Below are 20,284 nucleotides of genomic sequence, written 5' to 3'. Positions count from 1 at the left end.
CAATTATTCAACAATACTATGGGACATGCAAAAAACTGACTTCTACGAAAAATTACTAATAGTAAAATTGTTGAATAGTAAAATTCGCGACGTTATTTAGATTGATGATCCACCCATAGATGGCGAACGATGATTTTTTGCAAAACTCCCAAGTGGCAACATATTTTTGAAATACATTATTCTTTCGTGTGAAAGTCTTTTTGCACATATCACATGCATGAGTGACACCATTGTACACCGTTTCATACATTATCCCACTCCTGCGAAAAAATTTCTTTTAAATTGAGACGCCCAACAAGCAGTAACTTGGAACTAACATATTTTGAAAATATGAAAAAAAGTGTTTTACAAACACTCTTTGCGATCGAAAAAATAACTATTTTATTAATGGTCCACTTCAATATACAACCCTGACATAATGACAAATTGTAGATTTATAATTTTTTCCACATCGAGGTTGAACCACGACCTCTTCGGAAATTGACCACAAAGCGAGCGAGAGGACAGCGGGTGACGTTAGAAGAGGGCCATACCAGAAGTTCTCCTTCAAACAATTACGAAAAATGTCATAATTTCTAATGCTCAAAATCGGACTTATGGGCTCAAATAAACGTTTGCGCAAGATTCGCAGCAATATCATCTAATATCGTAACGTATATGTAACCGCGTCACGATCAAATTCGTACGTACACGTATACGAATACGTAAGGCGCCCAACGCCGACTTCCTTTTATTATTACGAGCACGAATCGCGTACAGCTCGCGAACATCGGTCCGTATTTGTGTGTGCGTGTGTATGTGTGCAGGACGTGTGCGGGGGAAGGCGGGGGTGCAACTCTCGCGTGACAAGATCCGATTTAAATTCATCGCGCGCCCGAAAGTAACTGCTGCCGCGATATTTTCATATATATCTATATATCGTGTGTATGCACGTGCCTGAATGAACGCATACTATATGCATGTAATGTATATATATGTGTGTAATAATAGCTACACGTCGATCTCCAAAAAGCATATTGCGTAATTCGTAATATGCCGGCGCCGCCGTCGACGTTGATGACGGCTACTGTTGGTAGTAGTGAGACGAACACAGACGGGGGTAACCCAACCCCCAAACGTTGTCCGGAAAGCGAGCTTTTCACCTTGAATTCGCGCGGATGCAGTGGCAATTATATATGTACATATTATATGTACAATATCCTACCTATATAGACAAGCACAGCTAGAGTTGGTATTTAGATCGAAAGTTAGTGCTGTGTATATGTGTGCCGCAGCTGTTCGGCAATTCGTTCAGCCTACATGTCGACAAAACTGCGCGCGAGTCTCTAATCTCGATGAATATCTCGGAGCCGTTGAATATCGTTGTAGCACGTTAGAATTAAATTTACTTCTCGCGCGCGGATATACGTACATATGAGTAATTCTGTAAAAAAAATTCTTAAAATTCGAGTTGAAAATGGCTCATTGAAATTTTTTCGCCATTGATGCATGTAATTGACGTTGATATAATTATTCATTGTGTGCTCAGAAACGTTCGATTGATATTTCTTCTATTAGTATTTTGGTATTTTCCAGCTTTCACTTATAGGACGACTTATTTCGTGTTTGAAATTGCCGAAATCGCTCGAAAAAATTACACTCAAGTGGTATGATTTTAAGTAACGTTAAACTACACTGAAAAAAATACTTTAATCAATTACTATTTTCAAGTGTGGGATACACTTCAAAATATTTATGAAAAATTAATATGATGAATAGTCTTAACAGTTTTGAGGCGATATAGTTCCGATCTACTAATAAATCCATATTGGGTCCCGTAGACGTAACTAATTTGCAAATAAATAAAAAGTTGGCAGAATTCAGGGTGAGTGAAGCACGGCGAAAAGTGACGGGCATTATAAAATTGTTATCAACTTAACAGGTTCAACGTTTTATTAGGTTATAATTAAGAATTTTCTTTATTTTCTCCCAAAGATTTATTAATATTAGATGAACTAAAATTTTTAATAAATCTTCTGAATAATAACATTCAATTTTATACATTCATTAAGTTGCAGTTAACTAATGCATTTCATTCATATGAATTTTGAGATTACGATTTATTCAGAACGTCTTTCCGCATATATCACATGTAAGTGCGATACCGTTATGAGTCGTGTTCGTATGGATTTGAAGATTATTCTTTCGTGTGAAAGTCTTTTTGCACATATCACATGCATGAGTGACACCATTGTGCACCACTTCGACATGACGTTTGAGATGTTGCTTAAGTTTAAATTTCTTTCCGCACATATTAAATGCATAAGTGATACCGCCGCGCACGGTGATACCATTATGTACTTTATTGATGTGTTTTTTGAGATCATTCTTAATTGTGTATTTGTTTCCGCACGTATCACAAGAGTGGGTAACATTATTATGCGCTGCATTAATGTGTGCTTTCACATACCATTTTTGAGAAAAAGACTTTTCACAAATATCACATGCCTGTCTGGTTCCATTGTGAATTGTAACGATGTGCTCACTGAGAGTTTTTTTAGATATGTATTTTTTTCCGCATATATTACATGAAACTCCAACTCTATTGTGCACCATATCGATGTGGGTTTTGAGAGTAGTCTTTAATGAGAATTTCTTTCCGCATACATCGCATGTATGAGAGATTTTTTTATGCATTGAATCGATGTGGATTTTGAGATAATTTTTGAATGAAAATATCTTTCCGCATATATCGCACGAGTGGGTGATACTTTGGTGTGCTGATTGAACATGCTTTTTCAGATATCTCTTATGTTTATAAGTCTTTAATTTTTTTAACTACTAATAAATCCATATTGGGTTTCACGCCTTCACATTCAAAAACTACTTTCACTTCGTGATAAAGTTCACTCTCGTGGTTTTCTCCACGTATTCGAAGTGTATGGGTCTGTTGACAAATCAAAGATATGTGAGAATTTTCACGAAAAAGCAACTAAAATACATCAGTTACATTACAAATTATCATTTCTTACTGAATTTTCTCGCGGAAATGATGAGAGTTGGACATTTTTCAGCTCGGGTTTTTCGTCAATCGTTTTACTAAACGATGCATCACAAGGCTCCTCCTTCACACTGAAATAATCCCAATAAAATCAAGGTTATGCGCGTTGAGCTTCGCACCCAGTTCTCAGTGTAGCGTGGCGCTACGGCATGCACGGCAAAATACCGGGTGCCGGGAAACACATGAAGAGGTCACGCAAACAACACACGATGTAAATAACATAATGAATACAGTATCTATTGTACTCTTCGCCAGTCTTTCCGTGATACGGTACCCGAATCGCACTAAGAAAGATCTAGATTCATAGAAATTACTACGCCACAGGAAATTTTATTGCAAATGGTAAAAATTACATTGTTACGTAGTGAAATTTGTTATTCTTTAAGCCAGTGTCATACCTTTATTTACTGTATTGATGTAGATTCTATAAATATATTTCTGTGTTGTGTGAATGTCTTTCCACGTATGTCGCTTGTATGTGTATGCTAATTGTGCGTCTAGTTGAATGTAATTTTCATTGCAATTTTGCTCAAGTTTTAGTGATACACAAGTTGGCCGGTCTATACAATATCACCAAGGAGCTACCATAGTCACGGGGTCTCCTCGCTGTATTATACGAAAAGTGCGTTTAGTCGCTGGCAAATATTGAAAAATTGGCCATATTGAGGTACAATGTTGGCTACTCCAGACACATAACCTCGAATATTTTCATTGTATACAACGTGAAAATTCACAGTAATTACACATAATCAAGCGAATGATGAACAACACAGGAGACACCGTCATGTATGACTTTTTTTGTTAATGCTTCAATATATTTTGAAACTCGATCCATCATATAATTTAAATAATCTTTAGGGTGAAGAAAGAGTCGAAAGATACTTTGACGGATGCCGGTGAAGGTTATGCGTTCATTTCTAAATCACTGGTGAGTACAATGATTTTAGTTTTATTCTGCTTTCATTATCAGAAACTATAACATAATATTAATTTTAGGCCAATCACATGAATGAATTTATGGCACTGCAGGAAAAGTTAGATGAAAAAATATTCATTGATTTAGAGTGCAAAGATGTTAAACTCGAGCCAACGTCTTTTTCGATAAACATCTGCAAAACTGAGTATCAGAGTGATTCATCAATTGTCAAAGTAGAAAAGCAAATTCAAAACAATTATTTGATCGATAAAGATCTGATAATCTTAATAAAAAAAGGATTCAATTACGATAATGACTGCAAGTTTCAAATCAATTCGCGATTGAAAATTACCGAATATGAGAAGCTTAGAATGTTCAAAAAAAAATCTCAGACGAAATTATTTTATAAGTGTAAGTTTTGTCGGAAAATTTACAGTGATGAAGCGAAGCTTAAAATTCACACGAACATGTGTCATCGTAGTAAACCCTACGAATGTGAGATTTGTCGCAAATCATTTGGAGAAAAAAGTAACTTTAAAAGGCACCTAAGAACAGTTCATGATCGGAGTAAACCCTTCGAATGTAAAATTTGTCACAAATCATTTGGACAAAAAAAGGATTTCAACAGACACATAAATGCAGTACATGATCATATAAAACGTCTTGAATGTAAAATTTGTCACAAATCATTTGCACAAAAAAGTAACCTCAACAGACACGTAAGGGCAGTACATGATCATAGCATATTCTTCGAGTGTGACATTTGTCACAAATCATTTGGACAAAAACAACATCTTGAATCTCACATAAGTGCAATACACGATCAGAGCAAACCCTTTGAATGTAATATTTGTCACAAATCATTTGGACTAAAAGGTACCCTCAAATCTCACGTAATTACAGTACATTATCGTAGCAAACCTTTTGAATGTGAGATTTGTCATAAATCATTTGGAAGAAAAGGTATTCTCAAAACTCACATAATGACAGTACACAATCGGAGTCAACGCTTCGAGTGTGAGAATTGTCACAAATCATTTGTATACCAGAGTAAACTCAAATGTCACGTGAATGCAGTACATGAAAGCATCAAACCCTTTGAGTGTGAGATTTGTCACAAATCATTTGGACAATCAGGTGTCCTCAAACGTCATGTCAACGCAGTACACAATCGTAGCAAAACCTTTGAGTGTAATATTTGTCAGAAATCATTTGGACGAAAATTTTACCTCAAATCTCACGTGATGACTGTACATGATAGAAACAAACCCTTTGAGTGTGACATTTGTCATAAATCATTTGGACAAAAAGGTAAACTTAGAACTCATGTAAGTTCAGTACATGATCGTAGGAAACCCTTTAAATGTGAGATTTGTCTCAAGTCATTTTCAGACAAAAGTAATTTCAATAGACACTTAGGTACAATACATGATCGTAGAAAACCCTACGAATGTGTGATTTGTCATAAATCATTTGAATACCAGAGTAATCTTAAAAAGCACATGATGATAGTACATAATCGTAGCAAACTCTAGAACTGTGAGATTTCCTCGGAGAAATTTGGTCACAAAAATGAAATATTTTTACCATATTTACGCTTTGTAATTGTGAAAAATTTTTCATATGAATATCCGTCAATTTTTTGAAGAATAATAAAATAATTAAAACTGTTATTCATTTTGTCGTGACTGTGAACAACATTTTACTCAATTTGTGTACATTAACTCAAACATTAACAATGTTTCGTCTTCAATATTTTCTTTAATGTATTGCTGTTAAGCTGATCTTTCACAAATGCAATTATCAGTTGACCTTCGCTCAAATACCTATACTCCTTATCGGTATGCAAGAAGAACTTCCACTTTTTGCAAAAATCAAAAAGTTCGATAAAAAAGCTCTGCGAGTAGTGGCTATTCAGTAAAGTATATCGTACTTCTAACGATGGAAATATATTATTTTGCCATAATCGCTCATCTCCGATCAACTACTACGTGTATAGCTAAGTATACTTCCGCAGAACATGTAAATACGCATACGAATTTATATAAACATGTATCCAAGAACGCGAATTTATCACTGCTTAATGCATGAATGAATACATATCAGATCTCATATGAAATCAATAATTTTAATAACTAATTAGAGCACATATATTGCGATGACGCGATTGAGCCATCGCTATCTGGAGAGAAAACATGATAATTTTTAAAATAATTTTTATTCAGTATAACCTGCATAATCCTTTTTCTTAATTTATTAATGTGTAATCTTAATTATTATTTACTTGCTCAATCATCAATTAAAAAAAAATTTAAATCAATTAAAAGTACATTCTTCGAAAATCTACACGTATTCTTTTAACTACTTTTAATCCTATAATATTTATTTATTAAACACTTCGGATTATTTGAAATCTTGTGTAATTACTAAACTGCAAAATTGACTTGAAAAATTCTGAAAAAATTATCACGCATTACTTGAGTGATTTTAAATAATTTTTATTTTGTAATATTGCAAATTACTAAAGTTTGAATCGCAATTTTCGCCTCGAATTATTTATGAATTTTTTATAGAAACGCTCATATGTAGAATGTCGGGCGCCGCACACGTTTTAAGCTCTACAGATTGATTTGGACTATTTATTACACACGCCTTCGAGTAAACACGTCAGTGCCCGTATCAGTTTTATCGTCGAGCTTTTGAAAACGTACACAAACACGCATGCACACACACGCGCGTATATATTATGCATATAAAACACTTAACAAAGAGAGAAATGCTCACGTCCTTGTACTTTCTCTCTGGCATCTATGTATAAATTAGATAAAGTAAAGTAAAGCAAGCGGCGGAATGGCCGAAGCAATAATCAAATAAATTTGGAGGCCAAAGGCGAAGGCAAAAGCCAGGCAAAAATCCGCCATCACGACCGGCAAAATTGCTAAAAGCAATCCCAATCCCCGGCAGTTATGAAGAACTCGATGGCTTTCAATCTCTTTTCCGGAGAGTATCTTTTTTCACTCGACGATCGTATAACGATTACGTATAACGCAACACGAAATCTCTCTCTTTCTCTCTTTCAAAAAGCCTCGAGTGCATAAAGCGCAAAATCACATTATATATAAAAGCTGCGAGACGTGAAAAAAAATTGGTATATATTATAATTATATACTGATAATTGTGAAAGATAAAAAGAAACCCTGTGTCTCTGAGCTCGCTGGTAATACAGCCTCGAGTCCGAGAGTCTTCTCCAATCCATTTTCAATCCAATGGCTTTATCGAACGTGTATGTGTGTGTGTGAACGTGTAGAAAAGTAACTCGATTCGTGCGCGACAATTGTCGATGATGGCTATTGAGTAAGAAGAAGAAGAAGTACGAGAGAAGAAAGCAGCCGTACCGGGAAGACGTCGCCGCTCGACTGACGTACAAAAGTAACACACGGACGGCGAGGAGTGTATACAAGTTGTAAAGATGATGGCTTGGCAAGAGACGTGCGAAAGCTCTATCTGTATATATGTGTATGTAGTAAGAGCCGAGCGAGAGATTTCACAACGCAATAATAACGATAAAACGACGACAACGGGGCACAACAACAGCAGTATGGATCTCGGATGCACGGCGAAAGAGTAAGGGCAATTCCGCATCGATCGTGTCGTCGCGCGCGAAGCCGCGCCATGCACTCTCGGGTGGCGTCCGCGCTGTTGTTGCATGCAGTAGCTGCAAGCTCTAGGCGCGCTACCGCGCGTTTCTTTTTCCCAGTAGAGAGATGACGCGCGCTCGCGCGGGGGGTGGTAGCTGCTTTGTGTATATGGGTTATAACGTGTACACGCGTGTACGTATGTATTATGCGAAGAAAAACGAGCAACTATTCTCTCTCTCTCTCTCTCTCTCTCTCTCCGTATATGGAACCCAGAGCACACTGTACACAGAGATAGAGAACAGTTTCAGCATTATGCCGGATAAATATATGACGGGGTCTTATGCGGCGCCAGACGTCCTGGCGCCGTCATCCGGGTTAGTGCATCTCGCCTTTCCCTTCCTCCCTCCCAACCCTACTCTCTTTCTCCCTCTCTCTCGTCGAAATGAACTCGCGGGCGAAAGCTCGTTTCTTTTTATCGTCGCGTTTCCAGCAGTCACGAGCCCTCTCTTTCTCTCTCGAGCTCGCTCGCTGCTTCAATGTTTTTCACTTCGTGACGTTTGCATGCGCGCAGCAGCACACTTGCTTTCTCTCACTCGCTCTTTTTCTCAGAGAGAGAGAGAGGTATATAGGCGCGACCTCTTTTATATTTTTTCCCTGCCGCGCGACACGATGGCTTATTGCCTTTTTTATGCGATCGAGGGCTGCCGCCGCGCGACTTGTAAGGTGTATGCACTCGAAAAGAAAAGATGCTGCGCTTTACAGCCCTACGCGCGCGCGTTGGGATTCCAGCCCTATACCCCTGATATAGATATATTTATGACAGATCGTAAAAGGAATTATTTCAACTGAATTTTCTTGTCACGCGTAACGGAGAGGAAAATGTTGTAATTGAAATGAAGGTGTAGAAAAAGTCTCCGATTTTTGATGAGATTTTATATATAAAAAAGGCTCGCTGAAAAATTACATGCTCGTATCATTTTTGACTCGAATAATCCTACATCAATCAAGAAAAAACGTCGAGCACTGCGTACGAGGACAGACTCGAGGCGAAAATTCATCTCGCATTCTCAATGATAAAAAAAAAAAGAAGAAGAGAGAAAAATGAGAAATGAAAAGCTGCGCATCACAAAGATCAGCGGGAGAGGATACGCGTGCGCGCTCTCTGCTTTATTGATAAAAGAGCGGCCTTTTTTATTCTTCCGCGCGGCCGTATCTGTAAGAAAGCAAAAACAGCAAAAAAAAAGTGACGAGTGGAAAATAGCTCGTTTATCACGAATGCCGAAACTGTTGCTTGCATAATGTAAGCTTAAAGGTCTTGGGGGGAAACGTTACGCATGAGCAAAGCCAACCGAAGGCAGCAGCAGCCAGTCTCTGCATACCATATAGGTATGTGCCACGGCTCACAGAGCGGATCGTATACAGCCAGCCAGCCAGAGAGAGAGAGAGAGAGCTCCTAAAATATTCATACTGCAGCTGATATATTGACGAGCGAACGAGAGCTCGAACGAACCGAACTCGTGCGCGCGCGGGCGTTCTCAGCTCGCACACAAAGACAAAGAGCGGCGAAATCGTTGGATCGGAAATTTTATTAAAAAATGTGACCTACATGCTAGTCATCGGTCAATGAGAAATCGAGCCGCGCAGAAATGGGCAAGCAACGCCCGTTGCCGCCACATGCCCGATTCGGTATATCGTCATGTAGGCGTACGTACGTACGTACGTGTTGTAGGTGTATAGTCGGCGCCGGGGACTGACTTTTTTTCATCACTGTTCACGCGTGAAAAAAATAAAAGAAGCGGAGCCCGCAACGTATGCATGCATGCAGGTGCAGTTTAAAGTCACATACTCGATGGCGTACGATAGAGAGAGAGAGAGAAAAAGAACTGATATATGCATTAAAAAATATAAAAAAAAAAACGAAGAGTGCGCAGGCAGAGGCTGATGAAAAGCATTCGATCGTGTCAGCGATATAGTAGTAGTAGTACGCGCGGCCGCTGTTACCGCTGCTGCTGCTGCTGCTTGCGCATCTATTCATACGTAGAAAATACACACACGAACAGCCACAGTTTTGTTGCAGCTGTGTGCGCTGTATAGGTATATATTCCGTCTCTCTTTCGTTCGCAATACGCGGGCAAAACTCGGCGCAATACGTGTGTGAAATATGTGCTGCGGCCTATAACCTATTACACGTAGGCTTACAAAGCTCTCGATACTCCCGATGGCCCATTGTCGGGCTGCTCCGAGGGGGCTTTTGTCCCGTATATACACGCACGTAATCTCGGCTCGCGAAAGAGAGAGAGATAGAAGGCGAAGCTGTGCTGCATACAGGCAAAGAGAGGAGAGCTCGCGCTCGCGCGGGGGAGGGAGCTTGCAAAGAAAAAAGCGCGAGCTGCAAAGGCAGAGTACTACGAGGGCATTTACACCAGAGATTACCCTGCGCGACTGAGAGGTCCCTCAAGACCTTTATCCGGCCCTTACGTGTGCGCATCTCCGCCCTTCCTTGAAAGGCTGCGAGAGCTCTCTTTTCTCGCGTGGCTCAATTTCGCCTTTCGCAGTTTTCTTCAATTTCGCTCGTGATACGCGACCTGCACGAACGCGATTTATTAGCATTATATTTCATTTCGTGTACCATGTACTTACGACCGAATACTATTTACAGCCCGCTGATTTGTAAATTATCAGCGCGCGGCCGTTATTAATTGGCATTTTCGAGGTAAAGTGTATGTAGTACGATTTGAATACCGTACACGCGTCGAAGGCTGCGCTATTAACGTTTGATAGATTTGCATGCCGGATTATGCTAGCTACGATAATGCATACGTATACGCGATCGCGGGAAATCCATTAAAAGCCTCTTTATACGCGCGGCGCGGCAGAAGAAATGAAATTAGATTTAAATCTGTTTTAAAGTTGGCTCTCTATACTCTGCTGCATATCTATACATGGATGTAAACGCGATCGCTCGAGCGCGCGAGACTACTAAATAGCATGTATAATAATACCCGGGCGTTCGGCAACATCGTGTAGCTGCATAATAGTTCACAGTCAATTAACCAATTGAAACGTGAGGTCCGATTACTTTGCGCACACACTTATACACACTTACACGCGTTAAAAGCGTACCTTATGTATAAACACACATACAAGTATACGCGTGGGTGTCGCGCACAAAACCCAATCAATGCAAATAGGCTGCTGCCGCGGCGATGTCCAGATAGCGAAGAAGAGGGGATCTGGCTCACACAATCACTTTGCCCGCTTTATTTTCGCGCGATTAACTCGGACAGCTCGAGTTTTCATTTTCTAATTTGCTCGGTAGAAAATGAAAATTTTCCATTGCATCGCGCGTTCTTCACTTTACTAATAACACGCGTCCGTTCGTTGTGATATTCGCGAGAGATCTGTTCGACGGAGAGAGAGAGAGAGAGAGAGTTATAGACGCTCGCACACGAGTACGCGTGAATAAGCACCCAGACCTTTGTAAGATTTCACGCGCGCGCACACACAAAAAAAAAATAGAGCTTTTACGGATAATAAAATAACGACTTCTTTTGCAATGCTCGACGACAATGAGGTCGTCAACGTCATCGCATACGTACACGTTAGTACTTGAAAGGGTGCTATACCGCTTATACTTTCTGTGTCTATTCTCTCTTCTTCTTCTTTTTTTTCCTCTCGTTTTCTCTGACAAAGCAAATCGGTTGCGGGAAGTATAAGTACATAGGAGGGAGGAGGAGGAGGAGGAAGAGAAGATGGGAGGTGGAAGGAGGAGAGCAGGCAAAAATTGAAAAGTTAAAACTCACTTTGAGAGCTTCCTCGTGGGTCACTGCCCGAAACGGCGTACCGTTGACTTCCAAGATGGTGTCGCCTGGCCGGAGTCCAGCTCGCTCGGCGACGGAGCCCTCCTCGACCCTCGAAATGTAGACTCCCACCCCTGGGAACACATCGGCGGCGGATTATTATACACAGTCAGCTATCTTTATCTCGTATATAGTCATTGTCTCGTGTCTGTGTGTGTGTGTGTGTGTGTGTGTGTGTGTGTGTGTGTGTGTCGTGTGACGCAGGCAACTTTTCGTAATATGAGATTTGGCACTGTGACGCGCCTCTCGTGTATATAATACATGTAATACAGTTAATATATGATCTCTTATATTCATTAGCCAATATAAACGTGCGTCGAGTCGACGATGAAGTTTTGGGAACGTCCTGCTCCGAATTTGACTCGATATAATTGTCGAAAAAAAAACGTCGTTTTGCATTGACATTGAAAATTGTTATTCAAAAGTTCAAGTCGGAGTCGGACGTTCTCGTAGCAAAAAAAAATAACTGCGACAAAGTATTACGAAGATTTAGAGTGAATAAAAAAGTACGCAAAGGGATGTAGTTACGAGTGTCAAGTACACTACTTTTCTGTTCAGTGGAGTTGATATATAAACGTTTCTTTGCTCTTTGAATCAGTAATATCCGTTTAAAGAAATGAAAAATTTGTTACAAAATACATAGGTACAATTTTGCGGAGAAAAATTATTCAATTAATCGATATTAACAAAAAGTGTATTCTTGAAAAGATTTTACTAACGTAGAACGGCGAACACTCGAGACACAGTGAAATTATTAAAAAACATCGATCGACCGGATAATTCGGATTTTCAAGAATAATATTGAGCTTTCTTGGCGTATTGCCATCTCTAAATGATGCTCAAAGATCGTTGAATCCTTAAAACAAACAAATCGCAGCGTTTATTGCGTTTAAAAATAGAAAAGAAATGTATATTTTTTTTTGTTTCGTTGTCAATGCTGTTTACACAACTACACTAGCAAGCTCAATAATGCACGATCAGTGTTTATTAGAATTTCGTGCCACAACTGCTACGACATGCTAAACAATTTTTAATGAAAATTAAAACTACCATGCCATACATATCTCCCATGCCCAGTTTAGTAATTGCAATAACACAAACATCGTAAAGTCTCGCAGATAACAAAGCAAAACGAATATTAATCATTTTTAAGCTTGTTCGGTCGCTGAAAATTACCATATTAATTAAAATTTCCTCGCGGCCTGGATTAAATCGTAATCTATGTAAAGGAAATATAAACTGTGTTTGAAACATACTTTTTTAAAGGGATAAGTTTATCTTATTTTCGATTGTAAATTGTTTATTCGTAATTAATCAAATATAGCTTTGATTATTATTGTATACTCTAGATGAAAATCTGTAGCTATAAATTATTTTTCTTTTTTACTTTCTCGTCTAATGGCGGGATGACCAGAAAATCACAATTTGAAATCACAATTTAAAATGTTTTAAAATACATGGCTATTTAGTTTCTTTTTGGTGATTTTTCTGATAGACAATGACAAAGAATGTCAATTTAACTGTTTCAACAAATCAGTTTTCAGACAATATAATACGAAATTACTACTTCGGGTCCTCACCACTAGATGGTTAGTACCTTTATTGATAAATCTGCAAGTGATAAATTACATATATTTGTATTTAAAAAATCAATTTAAAAATGTGAGTCATTCTACAAGTTATGTACACGTTTCAATTACATGTAGCTTATGTACACGTTTCAATTACATTTCAAACGTAGAAAATTAAAAACTACTATTGAAAGTATGTTTAAATGGTAATTTGTGAGAGCTTTTACCATATTGTAAAAAAATGTCATTAAAAAAACTTTGAATTAATATCATAACACTTTTGGTTAGTGTATGACCACTTCTGATAGCCCTTTTATTTCAAGTTCAAGAAACGTTTTCATTGTTCAAAATCTAGCCACGTAATTTTGAGCATTTCTTGCCAGGGTGGATACGGTAATTTTGAAACACCTTGAAAACCATATTATTCATCATTTAGCACGATGAACGTCTTGAAAATTTTCAGCTGCAGTGGTGGCAGTTTCATGCAAAGTACAAAAGTTCCAATAAAACGCGTGCCCGAACAAAGCCTGTGTCTGTATACGTTGAAAATATAGGAAGCTAACTTTATCTTCCGCGCGCGCTCGTTTCTCTCAATGTCGCGTTGATTGCACGACAAGGCGAGAGCCAAAAGAGAGAGAGAGAGAGACTCGTCGCTTATATTATACGCGATAGCCTGCGCACGGAACACTTCTAGTTATAATCAAGGGTTTGCATATAGAAGGAGTGCGAGGACACTTTTCGCGTGCCACTAGATTCATATACGTAGCAGTTGTTTTGATAACTACTTCATGCAAAATAACGTCGTGTGAGTGTGTGCGTGCGCGTGTGCAGTGCGCTAATTTTCAAGACAACGTGAAAAACATGAAAGTTAAACTATCTGTGCACGTGCGCAATAGTATACATAGCGAATGGCGCGAGAAGTATTCCAATAAGTTTGTGCGTGAGTGTGTCAGTAATGGGAGAATGAGAGAACTTGGCGTATACGATGGCGATTATTATTATTATTATTACACATAATAATAATGTATATATATGTTGTACGATACGAGACGTTGGATGCTTTTGACACTATATGTCTGTATAGAGATATATTACATAATGTTATATATTGTAAGAACACTTTTGCTACGTTGAGGGAGCAAAATCTTACTGGCTTTACTTCTTCGTTTATCAGGAAAGTGCATTCCAGGCTGCGGAGGATCGATACCTTGAAAGGGGTTTCAAATATATTCTATTACAAATTCTGCATGATGACGAATATTTGTACTAAAAAATATCTATATTCTTAATAATTTTGAATAATGTTACGGGAAAATGATTGATTGATGCGTGATACTAAATGGGCTACGCGTGCACAAAATGAGAAAATGATTCAATTTTTTTTTTTACTTTTTCTTTATTCTTCTGCCTCGCGACTATTCGACAACTATATATTACACGCCTAATTTTCGACTAATTAGCGATATGCCAAATTTTCAGCCAAATTACTCCATTCTCCAGCAATGCCAACCACATAATTAACTTCGTTCGTTGTAAAAAGACAATTATATACTTTTGCTAGTGGTAAAAAATGGTTAAAAAAATTAGGAATCAAATTTACACATTTATAATTGGACGAACACAGCTGAATTAATCGTGATGAAAATCAATCAATCACAAAGGTTCTTTACTGAAAGGCTCGTTCGATAACCTACATGCAAAATTTCGGGAATTACAGTATAATACGGTACAAAACTTGCCAAAATAAAGTTCGTTTTCATAAATACTTTACTTCATTTTACTTTACTTTATTCAAACTAAGTGAAAGCTCGCAAAATGCTCTTGAGACATTTAGTAATGAGTTACCTGACTGCGCATCTGGACCAGCCAAACAGACAATAAACAAACATCGCAGTCAAATTCTCGCTTCTTCAATTGTTTTATTCATTGTTATATATAAATAATGCATTATCCAAACTATTCCAATCAATAAGCACATCAGAAATAATACCGTCGCGCAAAAGTCCCGTTGCTATATAGTGGCTCCTCGATTTTATATTCAACTATATTCAAATACGATGCATCAGCAAAAAATAACGATTACACTAAGCTCTCAAAAATGCAATCGACTTGAACGATTAAGTTATAATAACGATCGACACAGCAATAAACTTTTCGCAAAACAGCAATGCACGACATCATCATAGCAATTAAACAAATGCTTTTTATTTTATTATTATTTTTTTTTTTTTAATATATGAGCAATTCTCTAAATGAAACGCATTTTTGGAGGTAGAATCGCGGCAAATTTTTTTTTCAACCTAAGCGGATACGGACCCCTGGGAAATGTTTTTGGGGGTCCTAGGAATATGTAACCACGTAGGAACCATTGAAATTTCAATAGTGCTTACTTTTATAGCTACTTTTGTGATTTAGAGGACGAAAAATCATGTTTTCTAGTAAATACGGCTAATTACTCAATTTCTAAGTCGCTGAAAAAGTATCAAAACTCATCTAAAAAAAATAACTGACTGCTGTGTTCAATAGGAAATTTTCTCAGCTTTCCAATGGTGGTGTCAGATTTTCCGATAAGTCGCACATTCACCGAGAAAATCGCCATCAAACATGCCAAGCTAAATATCTCGAAAAACTCGGTACGGAAAAAGTGATCTTTGAGGTTTATTTTCGATTTTTCCTCGTGAAAATGAAATTTATCGAAAAATCTGACTACACCATAAGAAAGCGGAGGAAATTTTCTATCGAAATCATATCTTCATTTATTTTTTCAGTGGAATTACGAGCTAGTTTTGACTGTAGCGTGCCGAAAACCTCGCGACCGCGCTGTATCAGCTCGGAAACAGAAAACAGCGAACAACGTAAAAGAAATTCCGATGTATAACATTGTAATTCCACTGAAAAAATAAATGAAGATATGATTTCGATAGAAAATTTCCTCCGCTTTCTCATGGTGTAGTCAGATTTTTCGATAAATTTCATTTTCACGAGGAAAAATCGAAAATAAACCTCAAAGATCACTTTTTCCGTACCGAGTTTTTCGAGATATTTAGCTTGGCATGTTTGATGGCGATTTTCTCGGTGAATGTGCAACTTATCGGAAAATCTGATACCACCATTGGAAAGCTGAGAACATTTCCTATCGAACACAGTAGCCAGTTATTTTTTTAAGATCAGTTTTGATACTTTTTCAACGACTTAGAAATTGAGTAATTAGCCGTACTAACGAGAAAACATGATTTTTCGTCCTCTAAATCACAAAAGTAGCTATAAAAGTAAGCACTATTGAAATTTCAATGGTTCCTACGTGGGTTCATGTTCCTAGGACCCCCAAAAACATTTCCCAGGGGTCCGTATCCGCTTAGGTTGAAAAAAAAATTTGCCGCGATTCTACCTCCAAAAATGCGTTTCATTTAGAGAATTGCTCATATAAGCGGTAACTGTAATTATTTTATATAAATTCTTGCGATTCTAGCCTGCTCTGAAATTGTACATTATACGAAAATGAAGATGTTTGTGAAAATGTGCGATCCGAAGTTTTTACTCCTCACCAACCGATCATGAAACTCGAGTGACGAGCGAATAAATGAAAAAAAACCAACGAAGATGAGACGAACTTACCGGCATCCTTTCCACCCTTAACGCAAATACCGAAGCCGTGATGAGAGTCGGGCGGGTCGCGCGTCATCGTGATCGTCCTCACCGTCAACTCCTGCAGGCTCAGTGACTGCGGCGACGTTTGAAGATTACTCGTCGACGACGACGTCGCCTGAGCCGACGACGAGCCCATGCCGCCGCCGCCGCCGCGCATCGCGGCCACCGAGGCCGGACTCGAGGCCGGTGTTCTTCGCTCGTTGCCACCTCGACGCTGAAGGCCATTGCCGAACAAGCTGTGCAACAAATGTGTAGGATAATTTATTGTTTCTACGATATGATGATAAATTTAAACGTATTTTTCGCGAAATCACTTTTTTGTACGGCTAGAAGTTTTTCACCACTTCGAATACAATAATACTACTTTCAGCCCTTGCCACCAGATGGAAGGTACCTTCTATGTATAAATCTGCAAGTGGTGAATTAAAAATACGTTTATATTTTCACCAGGGTTAGCCGATTTCAATGTAAATATTTGGGTCAAGTTCTTATATAAATATTTTTGCGTTGTTCAAGACGTAAATTAACAGTGGTAAAAGTTTTAACTTAAAATATGAAATAGGTTCGGAGAAAAAAAATGTTAGAAATGTCGTCCTTTTTCAAAGCTTAACCATGTACCATTACCAAACAACATCACTTCGAAATAAAAATTTTTAAGGACTCTGCGTTTGGCAAGCTAATCAAGTTTTAAAACAGCTTATCCGTACAGTTGCTAATCAGTCACTTTACGGGGCATTCGTGCATTGGAAACAGCTGTTTATTACTTCGGAGAGCAAAAGTTCCGTCCAAGAGACCATCAGCTAGAGAGAGAGAGAGAGAGAGAGAGAGAGAAAGTCTCGCAAGGGAAAAGAACTCGGATATCGCGAGACTGGGAATAAAATTCTCTCTTGCGACGGAAACTTTTGCGGTACACCAAAGTCTCGAGTGCATCACGCGCGGATGCATCATTTAACGTAGCCGAGCTCGTACACATTCCGCGAAAATATATTCATACACCTATACGAAGTACAGCAGCGCCGAACTATACGCAAAGAAATTAAGAGAGGCCTAACCTGATGACCTGCTCGGGCGATATGGGCCCGCTGGCTCCACCCAAAGCGCCGGCAGCGGAAGTGGCCCCGTGACCTCGATGCCTGTACGGGGTGGCGTGGCTGCTCGAGTGGTGCTGTTGCTGCTGGTGATGGTGCTGCTGCTGCTGCGAGCTCGAGTGATGGGCCGGGGCGCTCGGCGGCCGCTCGACGATGGTGTAGCTCGTGCCGGGCGGACTGTAGTAGCCCCGATCGCGACCGCCGACGCCCTGCAGATGATGCTGCTGCTGCTGCTGCTGATGATGCAGCCGCGACGACGACGAGCTCATCTCGAGGTCCTCGGCCTCGAAGCTGCCCCCGGGCCCGCCGCCCCCGCCACCCGAGCGCAGGTAATGCGACGAGCCACCGCCGACACCCGAGCGCAGATAGTGCGACGAGCCGCCCCCGGCGTCGCGCAGACCCCATTGCAGCTCCTGCAGTTCCGAGCCGTAATCCTCCGTGCTACTGGCCATCGTTCACCTCCCCGATGGTACCTGCAATGCACACAAATAGTCAACATCATTATAACTGCACGAGGATCGTGTGCGCGGAGCACAAAAAAATCTGTACTCATTTTTATTATTTAGTCACTGAATAAATTGAAGCTCGATTTCGAGTGCGCTCGACAAAAAAAAAGTTGGATCGTCGACTATTCGAGTTTTGTTTGTTCGCAGAAAAAACCTAATTATCCAGTATCAAAGACCAATGTGCCTTGATTGGGCGCCAACAATTTATATTATAACCCAATTAAACCGAATGCCACGACGAATATATAGTTCTCGTTTTCTACTTTCGAGAGTTAGCTTTTTTGGCTCGCTCTCGTTTTACGCTCGTACAAACTGAATCGTTCATCTATGACACAGTCGAGGTAAACAGATTTAAAAAAGAAAAAATCTAAAAAAAAAGGACAAACAAAAAATTTTTTGCGTACGCATCAGTTGCATCAAACGATAAGAAAGCATTCAATGCGTGGAATTCCAATCGCGCCCAATTGCATCACTGAAATCGTTATGATCCGCAGTAACGTAATCAAGCAAAACATCAATTGAATCGTGTCGATATACGCCGTGCGCCGGAAGCGCGCACACCATTAGCCGAATGAACGCATGGTATATATAGAGGCGTCCCTCGGCGCCATTCTCTCTCTCTCTCTCTCTCTCTCTCTCTCTCTATACTTGTGCTAGAAGCCTGCGTATACCCAGCGACGGGCAGCAGCTCGAAATCGATCATGCATTCCTCGTCTCTCGTGGAAATTAAAATCTCTTGTGGAAATTAAAAATTTAATTAACACAACTGCGCGACTGGTGGTGCATAGGTCACAGTCTCCGAGTGGCTGGCGAATGGCGATTTTCGATAGTCACTGCGACAAAAGTTTGTACCCCAGTGGAAACATTTATGATTGAACCGACGTTCAATCGTCAAACGTATATATTAAGTGATTTGAATTGTTTTTGATTTTATGGACTTATTAACAAAGTGAAGTATGATTTTCTTGACTGACAATGATGCCAATTTTAACAAGCATAAACCGATGAAATGTGATGAAAAAGTTTAATATAGTTGAGCTTGTGGAAAAAAACGGGTATAAAACAGTAACAAAGCTCTTGCTGACGAAGAAAAAAATAATAAAAAATTCCACGCCGAGCCGCACGAGAATGAAAAAAAAAAACGACCTTTCCGTGTGTCACGAACACATCTAACTATGTATCAGTTTACTCGGTTGGCGGTGGCGGTTATTTTCATATCCGGGGAGGATGTTTAACTGTGCAATGTAGGGGGATAAATGTGTGTGTATGTGTGTGTGCGAGTCAAGCACAATTTGTGAGCTATTTTTGAAACAAAATTAGGCCGAGTTTATTTTGCATGTGAAACAATTATGCAGCGGAATCATCTTCGTGTACATCCTTTCGGAGATCAATACTTTGCACATTAAATAATAACGGAGCCGTAAAAAAGTGCACTCTCATTCAAACTGTTGTACATTAACAGCCTATACACATAAATAAACTTGAAAATAACAGATTCGTGCGAGTCGACCGTTAAAATGAAATACATATAATCTATTGTTATATTCTTCTGTCATATCGGTGTAATAAGAATTGTAAAAATATTCAAAAGTTGAAGCAGTAATGATATATCGTGGAATAATAGAAATTTAGCTACAATAAGGTCAAGATCATGGGTCTTTTTTGTTTCACTCGATTCATGAAAACTTTCAATTATCGGAGAAACCTTTCCATAATCAAATCTAAAATAAAAAGTTTTGACTTATAGCATTACATTCACTTTGTCACTTACAGATTTATAAATATAAAGGTACTCGCCATCTAGTTGTAGAGGCCTAAACTATTATTATTTTATTAAATCACCTGAAAACTGTTCTACATTTTACGAAACAGCTAAATTGTTGTTTTCAAGTCATTTAACAGAAAAATCGTCAAAATCAACCCATTTAATCGTAAGGTATTTTAAAATACTTTAAATAATCTGTTTTGGTCAATAGGTCGTTATTAATGTTGAGCATATCTACCAGAGAAGTAAAGC

General features: G+C 39.0%; 1 protein-coding gene across 5 annotated transcripts in view; it reads right to left on the bottom strand.

Moving 5' to 3' along the window:
- The window catches only part of LOC106654001 (whirlin), a 104,956-nt gene that overhangs the window by 56,853 nt on the left and 27,819 nt on the right, over positions 1-20,284 (bottom strand). For 2 of the 5 annotated variants that reach the window (XM_023462784.1, XM_023462774.1), the window contains exons 2-5: positions 17,726-18,234; positions 16,641-16,909; positions 14,871-14,882; positions 11,398-11,528 (exon numbers count right to left, since the gene is read on the bottom strand). In XM_023462784.1, coding sequence (XP_023318552.1) covers positions 11,398-11,528; positions 14,871-14,882; positions 16,641-16,909; positions 17,726-18,213 — 900 coding nt within the window. In that variant the 5' untranslated portion in view covers positions 18,214-18,234. Of the gene's footprint in view, positions 1-11,397; positions 11,529-14,175; positions 14,233-14,870; positions 14,883-16,640; positions 16,910-17,725; positions 18,235-20,284 lie in introns of all 5 variants that reach the window. The other 3 variants (XM_023462769.1, XM_023462779.1, XM_023462776.1) reach the window with 2 other exon arrangements.

This window comes from Trichogramma pretiosum, unplaced genomic scaffold (assembly GCF_000599845.2).
Source record: "Trichogramma pretiosum strain Unisexual culture from Peru unplaced genomic scaffold, Tpre_2.0 scaffold134, whole genome shotgun sequence".
NCBI classification, from domain to species: Eukaryota; Metazoa; Arthropoda; class Insecta; order Hymenoptera; family Trichogrammatidae; genus Trichogramma; species Trichogramma pretiosum.
Note: the sequence above shows the minus strand (reverse complement) of the source record. Positions and strands in the feature narration are given on the sequence as shown.